This window comes from Aythya marila, assembly GCF_965140915.1.
Source record: "Aythya marila genome assembly, contig: HAP1_HAP1_SCAFFOLD_1161, whole genome shotgun sequence".
Lineage (NCBI taxonomy): Eukaryota > Metazoa > Chordata > Aves > Anseriformes > Anatidae > Aythya > Aythya marila.
The window spans coordinates 1-9362 of record NW_028137712.1 but is presented as its reverse complement, the minus strand read 5'-3'; the positions used below and the strand labels follow the sequence as shown (position 1 = coordinate 9362).

At 66.5% G+C, this 9362-nt stretch overlaps 1 protein-coding gene across 1 annotated transcript; it reads right to left on the bottom strand.

Moving 5' to 3' along the window:
- Positions 1–1101: 1101 nt before the first annotated feature.
- On the bottom strand, positions 1102–6593 carry LOC309890602 (cadherin-related family member 5-like; the record flags this gene model as incomplete). The annotated part of the gene is made up of 6 exons (XM_082785026.1): positions 1102–1212; positions 1326–1412; positions 2481–2573; positions 2674–2733; positions 4579–4811; positions 6533–6593. Coding segments are annotated over 6 exons (645 nt in total), but the record flags the coding sequence as incomplete, so codon positions are not given.
- Between the last annotated feature and the right edge of the window lie 2769 nt (positions 6594–9362).

Below are 9362 nucleotides of genomic sequence, written 5' to 3'. Positions count from 1 at the left end.
AGGGACATGGGGGGGCACAAGGGACATGGGGTGGGCATGGGGTGGGTGTGAGGGGACACAGGGTGGGCACAAGGGACACAGGGGCATGGGGTGGGCACAGGGGACATGGGGACATGGGGTGGGCACGAGGGACATGGGGTGGGCAAGGGGTGGGCATGAGGGGACACAGGGACATGGGGGGGCACAAGGGACATGGGGTGGGCAGGAGGGACACAGGGACATTGGGTGGGCACAGGGGACCCAGGGACACGGGGTGGGCACGAGGGACATGGGGTGGGCACAGGGTGGGCACGGGGTGGGCTTTAGGGACACCAGGACATAGGGTGGGCACAGGGGACATGGGGACACAGGGTGGGCACGAGGGACATGGGGTGGGCACAGGGTGGGCTTGAGGGACTCAGGGACATGGGGTGGGCACAAGGGACATGGGGACATGGGGTGGGCACAGGGGACATGGGGTGGGCATGGGGTGGGTGTGAGGGGACAGGGGGTGGGCACAAGGGACACAGGGGCATGGGGTGGGCACAGGGGACATGGGCACATGGTGTGGGCATGAGGGACATGGGGTGGGCACGGGGTGGGCACAAGGGACATGGGGTGGGCAGGAGGGACACAGGGACATAGGGTGGGCATGGGGTGGGCTTTAGGGACACCAGGACATGGGGTGGGCACAAGGGACATGGGGACATGGGGTGGACACGAGGTGGGCACAAGGGACATGGGGACATGGGATGGGCACAAGGGTTATGGGATGGGCACGTGGTGGGCACGTGGTGGGCACAAGGGACATGGGGACAAAGGGTGGGCACAGGGGACATGGGGTGGGCACGGGGTGGGCACGAGGGACACAGGGCCACGAGGAAGGAGCAGGGTGGGCAGAGGGTGGCACGGGCACGACGTCCCCAAACCCGTGACGGGTTGGTGGCACAACCACGGGGCGCACGTGGCACGGGCAGAGGGGACACGGGGACGCGGGGCGGACACAGGGCACGGGCACCGCGTCCCCAAACGCATCGGTGGGGGCTGCGCGGAGACGGGGAGGGGGACACGGGTTGGGGGGGACACTTGGGGGGGTGGTGACACTGGGGGGGGGCTGCTCACCACGGCTGTCACCACCACCTCCAGGCGCTGGCGGCTCTCGAAGTCCAGGGCGCGCGCCAGCACCACGCGGCCGCTGTTGGGGAGGTCGATGCGGAAGAAGCGGGCGTCGGGCTGGGGAGGGGGACACATGGGGGGTGGGGGGGGGTCAGGGTCACCGTGGCACCGGGTTCCCCGTCCCCTCCTGTCCCCCTCGGTGTCCCCGTGTCCCCCGCCCCAGGACGCACCGAGGAGGCGTCGATGACGTACATCAGCAGGTCCCCGTCCGCGTCCTCCGCCTGCGTGCTGAACACCACCGAGTGCACGGCCACCAGCTGCGGGACCCCCCCGCCCCCTCCCCGTCACGCGGGCACCCCCGGGGGGACCCCACAGGCACCCAAGGGTCCCCCCCAGACAGGCCCGGGTGCCCCCCAATAGCCCCGTCCCCTGTTCTTGCGCCCAGACCCTTGATTGTCGCTGTGCCCATGGATGTCCCCGTCCCTGACGCATCCCATCCCTGTCCCAAATCCCCATCCCCATCCCAATTCCAATCCCAATTCCAATCCCATCCCCATCCCCATCCCAACCCCATCCCATCCCCATCCCAACCCCATCCCCATTTCATCCCAATCCCAATTCCAATCCCATCCCATCCCCATCCCATCCACACCCCATCCAATCCCATATCCCTATCTCCATCCCATCCCCAACTCATCCCCGTCCCTAATCCCATCCCAATCCCTCTCTCTCCCCAATCCCAGTCCCAATCCCCATCCCATCCCATCCCCAATCCCATCCCCATCCCATATCCCCATCCCCATCCCATCCCAATCCCATCCCATATCCCCATCCCATCCGAATCCCATCCCTCTCCCCAATCCCAATCCTGTCCCATGCCATCCCCAATCCCATTCCCACCCCAATCCCCATCCCATCCCTCTCCCCAATCCCATCCCATCCCAATCCCAACCCCTCTCTCTCCCCAATCCCAGTCCCAATCCCCATCCCATCCCCATCCCAAATCCCATCCCATCCCCATCCCATCCCATCCCCATCCCATCCCAAATCCCGTCCCCATCCCCATCCCATCCCCATCCCAACCCCTCTCTCTCCCCAATCCCAGTCCCAATCCCCATCCCATCCCATCCCCAATCCCAATCCCAATCCCAACCCCATCCAATCCCAACCTCTCTCTCTCCCCAATCCCATCCCCAATCCCATCCCCATCCCATCCCATATCCCCATCCCATCCCATATCCCCATCCCCATCCCATATCCCCATCCCATCCCCATCCCCATCCCCATCCCATCCCAATCCCAATCCCAATCCCATCCCTATCCCATATCCCCATCCCATCCCCAATCCCAATCCCAATCCCAATCCCAATCCCACCCGTCCCCACCTCGCTGACGTTGTGCGTGAGGACGGGCTCCCCGCGGAATCGGGGCCGGTTGTCGTTCTCGTTGAGGACCTGGACGATGACGCGGTACTCCACCTGCGGGGAGGGGGGCACAGGAGCGGGGGGGTGACCCCATGGGGGTCCCGGGGTGGGGGGGCTGACCCCCGTTCCCCCACCCCACGTCCCCGCACCGTACCGGGGCGAAGCCGTCCTCGGCGCACGTCAGGGCCACCATCAGCACCGGGGACTCCAGCTCCTGGGGGGGGTGGGCGCACATGGGGGGCACCGGGACTGCCCCGGGGGGCACCCCAGGGTGGGGTCCCCGTGTGCCGGGGGGGGGGGGGGGCAGGATGGGATGGGGTGTGGGGAGGGGGGTGATGGATGTGGGGTGGGATGGATGGAGGTGGGTGTGGGATGGACAGACGTGGATTTGGGATGGACAGACATGGATTTGGGATGGATGTGGGATGGATGTGGATTTGGGATGGACGTGGATTTGGGATGGACAGACAGGGGTGTGGGATGGACGTGGATACAGGACAGACATGGATTTGGGACGGACAGACATGGATTTGGGATGGATGTGGGTGTGGGACAGACAGACGTGGATTTGGGTTGGATGGACATGGATTTGGGATGGATGTGGATGCAGGACAGACAGACGTGGGTTTGGGATCAACAGACGTGGGTGTGGGATGGACAGACGTGGATTTGGGATGGACGTGGATGCAGGATGGACAGAAGTGGATTTGGGATCAACAGACGTGGGTGTGGGATGGACAGACGTGGATTTGGGATGGACGTGGATGCAGGATGGACAGAAGTGGATTTGGGATCAACAGACGTGGGTGTGGGACAGACAGACGTGGATTTGGGATGGACAGACGTGGAGTTGGGACAGACAGACATGGGTGTGGGATGGATGTGGGTATGGGACAGACAGACGTGGATTTGGGGTGGATGGACATGGATTTGGGATGGACGGAGGAGGTCGGGCTCAGGACGGGCTCAGGACAGACGGAGGCGGGTGGGGGACAGACGGAAAGGGCCGGGGGCAGCAGACGGGCGCGGGATGGGGGCGGTGTGGTGAGGGCGGGGGGGGCAGGGTGGGTGCAGGATGGATGGAGGATGGAGCAGGACAAATGGAGGATGGGTAGAGGTTGGATGGAGGATGGATGGAAGAGAGATGGAGGCTGGAGACAGGATGGATGGAGGCTGGGTGGGAGACGAATGGAGGACGGATTGGAGGACGACAGAATGGATGGAGGACGGACACAGGACAGAGGGAGGACGGATGGAGGATGGAAGATGGGTGGAGGCTGGAAGGAGGATGGATGGAGGACAGCTAGAGGCTGGGTGGGCGATGGATGGAGGATGGACGGAGGACGGATGGAGGTTGGGGACAGGATGGAGGCTGGATGGAGGCTGGGTGGAAGATGAAGGGAGGACGGAGCAGGACAAATGGAGGACGGATTGGAGGACGACGGAGTGGAGGGAGGACGGATGGAGGCTGCGTGGAGGATGGATGGAGGACGGGTGGAGGAGAGACAGGATGGACACGGGACAGACAAAGGATGGACACAGGATGGATGGAGGAAGGATGGACAAGAGATGGAGGCTGGATGGAGGACAGATGGACAATGGATGGAGGCCGGACACAGGACGGATGGAGGCTGGATAAAGGGTGGATGGAGGACGGAGACGGGATGGAGGCTGGGTGGAGGAGAGATAGAGGCTGGGTGGGCGATGGATGGAGGACGGATGGATGACGGATGGAGGCTGGAGACAGGATGGAGGCTGGATGGAGGCTGGACGGATGGACACAGGACGGACGGAGGACGGATGGAGGATGGGACGGACATGGGGACACGGAACAGACACGGGACGGACACGGGGACACAGGACAGAGGGAGGATGGATAGAGGATGGATGGAGGCTGGATGGAGGCTGGATGGAGGTCGGATGGAGGATGGACACAGGACGGGTGGAGGACGGATGGGATGGACATGGGGACACGGGGACACAGGACGGACACGGGACGGACACGGGGACACAGGACGGACACAGTGCCGTGCGGGGGGTCTCAGAGGGGGGTCCTCACCTCGCGGTCCAGCGCCCTGCCGGCGGAGGCGTTGAGGCGCAGGCTGCGGCCGTCCAGGTAGAACCAGGCGGCGTCGGCGCCGGCCAGGCAGAGCTGCAGCGCGGGACCCCCCGCGTCCCCCCCCGGGGGCAGCCGCGCCACCAGGCTGCCGTGGGCGCTGTTCTCGGGGATCTCCGTGAAGATGTTGCCGAAGCCGCTGCAGCCCTCGGCCCGCGCTGAGACCCCCACGGAGGCTTGGCAATGGGGGGGGGGGGGGGCCGGGTCCCAGGTCCCCAGCTCTGGGGTCCCCGTGTCCCAGGTGCCCATCCCCAGGGTCCCCAGGTCCTTGTTCCCAGGTCCCCGTGTCCCAGGTGCCCACCCCTGGGGTCCCCAGATCTTCACCTCCAAGGTCCCCATCTCCGGGGTCCCCAAATCTTCACCTCCAAGGTCCCCATCTTGGGGGTCCCCATCCCCAGGTCCCAGGTCCTTACCCCCAGGGCCCTACACCAAAGGGTCCCCGTGCCCCAGGTCCCCATCCCCAGGGTCCCCAGGTCCCCATCTCCAGGGTCCCCGTGTCCCAGGTGCCCACCCCCAGGGTCCCCAGATCTTCACCTCCCAGGTCCCCATCTCCAGGCTCCCCACCCCAGGGTCCCCATGTCCCAGGCGCCCACCCCCAGGTCCCCATCTCCAAGGTCCCCACCCCCCAGGGCCCTACACCAAAGGGTCCCCATGCCCCAGGTCCCCATCTCCGGGGTCCCCAGGTCCTCACCCCCAGGTCCCCAACCCCAGGGTCCCCATGTCCCAGTTCTCCACCCCCAGGTGGCCACCCCCAGGTCCCATATCCCCATTTCCAGGGTCCCATGTCCCATGTCCTCACCCCCAGGTCCCCACCTCCAAGGTCCCCAGGTCCCCAACCCCAGGGTCCCCATGCCCTGGGTGCCCACCCCAAGTGCCCCCCACCACGTCCCCTTGCCGTTGGGTCGCCCCCGTCCCTCTCACTGTGTCCCCACCCCCACAGCCCCCAAGTCCCCGTCCCCAAGGGCCACCAGCGCCCCTGTACCCAGGTGCCCATCTTGGGGTCCCCTTCTGTGGTCCCCACCTCTGGGTGCCCACCCTGGGGTCCCCACCTCTCGTGGTTGCCACCCGCAGTGTCCCCACGTCTAAGGGTCCCTGTCCCCAGGGTCCCCACCCCAGTGTCCCCATGTCTTAGGGTCCCCATCCCCAGGGTCCCTACCCCGGTGCCCCCAAACCACCCCCAGTGTCCCCAGTATCCCCAGGCCCCAGGGTCCCCATCCACAGGGTGCCCATCTCCAAGGTCCCCATCCATCCCCATTGTCCCCACTGTCCCCAGTGTCCCCATGTCTTAGGGTCTTCAACCCCAGGGTCCCCCTCTCCAGGGTCCCAATCCATCCCCAGTGTCCCCAGTATCCCCATCCACAAGGTCCCCATCCATCCCCAATGTCCCCAGTGTCCCCATTGTCCCCATGTTTTGGGGTCCCCATCCCCAGGGTCCCCATGCCGGTGCCCCCATCCACCCCCAGTGTCCCCAGTGTCCCCATATTTTAGGGTCTCCAACCCCAGGGTCCCCATCTCTAGGGTCCCAATCCATCCCCAGTGTCCCCAGTATCCCCATCCACAGGGTCCCCATCCATCCCCAGTGTCCCCGGTGTCCCCATATTTTAGGGTCCCCATCCCCAGGGTCCTCACCCCAGTGCCCCCATCCATCCCCAGTGTCCCCAGTGTCCCCATATTTTAGGGTCCCCATCCCCAGGGTCCCAATCCATCCCCAGTGTCCCCAGTATCCCCATCCTGATGCCCCCACCCACCCCCAGTGTCCCCATGCCTTAGGGTCCCCATCCCCAGTGCCCCCATATTTCAGGATCCCCATCCCCAGTGCCCCCACCCCGGTGCCCCCACCCCCCCCCAGCCTCCCCAGTGCTCCCAGTACCCCCAGTTCCCCCCCGACCCCGCTCACCAGTGGCCAGCAGCAGCGCCAGGCGTGCGGCCAGTAGGGCCGTGTAGGGTGGCACCGCCATGGGGACGGGGACGGGGACAGGGCCGTGGGTGGCAGCCTGCGACCATGGGGGGGGAGGGTGACCCCTGTGACCCCTGTGACCCCCCCATGGTGACCTGTGACCCCTGCGCCCCACCAACCGCCCCCCCCGTGCTGTCCCCATGTCCCCATCCCTGTCCCCAACCCCAGGACCCCACATTTGGGACCCCCCCCCGTGCCCCCCCCCCCCCATCCCCATCCCTGTCCCCCTGTCCCCCCCCCCCATGTCCCCAGGGTCTCACTGCCACCAGCCCCCCCCCGCAACCAGGCACCCCCCCAGCCCCCCCTTATCCCCCCCTAACCCCCCCTTGACCCCTCCTGTCCCCCCCCCTGCCCCCCCCCACCCCGTGCAGGTGCCCCAGGTGTGCAGGGCCCCCCCCCCCCGTGCCCCCCCCCCCCGTTAACCCGATTACAACCCACGCGGGAGGGCGCTGCGGGGACACGGCCCCCCCCCCACGACCCCCCCCCCCCCCACTGGGGATGGGGGGGGCCCCTCCCGTGCCATATGGCCCCCCCCCCCCTCCCCCAGGTGCCCCCCCCCCCCGGCCACATGCTGCTGCCGGCCCCCAATTAGCGGCCGTTAATTAGCGGGGGGGGGGTGGGAAGCCCCATCTGCCGCCCCCCACCCCCCCACCCCAGGACACCGCGATGGGGGCCCGGGACCCCCCCCCCAAAAAGGGGCTGACCCCCAGCACCTCCCAGCCCCCCCCGGACCCCCAAATCCCCCCCGGGACCCCCCCGGGACCCCCCCTAGACCCCCTCCAGCCCCCCCCCCCGGGACCCCTTGCTGGGGGGGGGGCGGCTCCCAGGGGTCCTGGGCGTTCCCACGGGTCCTGACCCCCCCACACGCCCCCCCCGGACCCCCAAATCCCCTCCGGGACCCCCCCTGGGACCCCCCCGGGACCCCCCTAGACCCCCTCCAGCCCCCCCCGAGACCCCTTTCTGGGGGGGGCTGCCAAGGGTCCTGGGGATTCCCATGGGGTCCTGACCCCCCCACGCCCCCCCAGCCCCCCCCAGCCCCCCCAGGCCCCCCCAAGACCCCCCTCGGACCCCCCCAGCCCCCCCCCGTTACCTGCCCGGCGCGGCGGCCCCGCCGCCCCCGGCGCTGCACCCCCGGGGCCGGGGCTGGGGACAGGGACAGGGAAGGGACAGGGCGGGGGGGGGGCCGGGGGGGGGGGGGGGCGGGGAGAGGGGGGGGGGGGGCAGGGAAGGGGGAGGGGTGGGGGGGGGGGGGGGCGGATCAGCGGGGGCAGAGCCGGGAGGCGGCGGGCGGGGACTGGGGGTGGGGGGAGCGGGGGGGGGCTCTATGGGGCTGTATAGGGCCGTATGGGGCCCTATGGGGCTGTATGGGGCTGTATGGGGCTGTATGGGGCCCTATGGGGCTCTATGGGGCTCTATGGGGCTGTATGGGGCGGTGGGGGCTTTATGGGGTTATATGAGGCTGTATGGGGCCGTATGGGGCTGTATGGGGCGGTGGGGGCTGTATGGGGCTGTATGGGGCTATATGGGGCTGTATGGGATGTGTAAGTGTGTGGGGGCTGTATGGGATGTGTGGGGTGTATGGGGCTCTATGGGGCAGTGTGGGGTTGTATAGGGCTCTATGGGACCGTATGGGATGTGTGGGGCTGTATGGGATGTGTGGAGATGTGTGGGGGCTGTATGGGGCTGTATGGGATGAGTGGGGGGCTGTAAGGGGCTCTATGGGGCCGTATGGGGCTCTATGGGGGCTGTATGGGGCTCTATGGGACTGTATGGGATGTGTGGGGCTCTATGGGGCCGTATGGGATCATATGGGGTGTGTGGGGCTGTATGGAGCTGTATGGGGCCGTATGGGGTGTGTAGGGCTCTATGGGGTGGTGTGAGGCTGTATGGGAGGTGTGGGGCAGGGGGGGCTGTATGGGGCTGTATGGGGCTCTATGGGATGTATGGGGCTCTATGGGGCTGTGTGGGATGTGTAGGGTGTCGGGGGGTGTATGGGGTACGTGGGGAGTATGGGGCTCTATGGGGCTGTAGGGTCTGTATGGGGTTTATGGGCTGTATGGGCTGTATGGGGAGTGTGGCGCTATATAGGCTCTATGGGGCTGTATGGGGCGGCTGTATGGGGCTGTATGGGCTCTAGGGAGCTGTGTGGGGTGTATGGGGCTTATGGGGCTGCCTGAATGGGGCTGGGTGCGGTGTTTGGGGTGTATGGGGCTGCCTGCACGGGGCTGCTGCATGGGACTGCCCCTATGGGGCTATACGGAGCTGTATAGGACTGGATGTGGTGTTTGGGGTGTGTGGGGCTGCACGGAGCTGCCTGCATGGGGCTGTATAGGGCTGGATGTGGTGTATGGGGTGTGTGAGGCTGCCTGCATGGGGCTGCTGTATGGGACTGCCCCTATGGGGCTGTATGGAGCTATATGGGACTGCCCCTATGGGGCTATATGGAGCTGTATGGGACTGCCCATACAGGGCTGCCCGTATAGGGCTGCCTGCGTGAGGCTGCCCATATGGGGCCGTAGGGGGTTATACAACACTGCCCATATGGGGCCATATGGGTCTGTATGCGTCCATATAGGGCCATATAAGGCTGTATTGGTCTGTATGGGTCCATATGGGGCTGTATGGAGCCGTATGCGGCAGTATGGGGCCGTATGGGTCTATATGGGGCTGTATGGGCCGTATGGGTCTATATGGGGCTGTATGGGGCCATATAGGTCCGTAGGGGCTGTATCAGTCTGTATGGGTCCATATGGGGCCATATAGGGCTGTA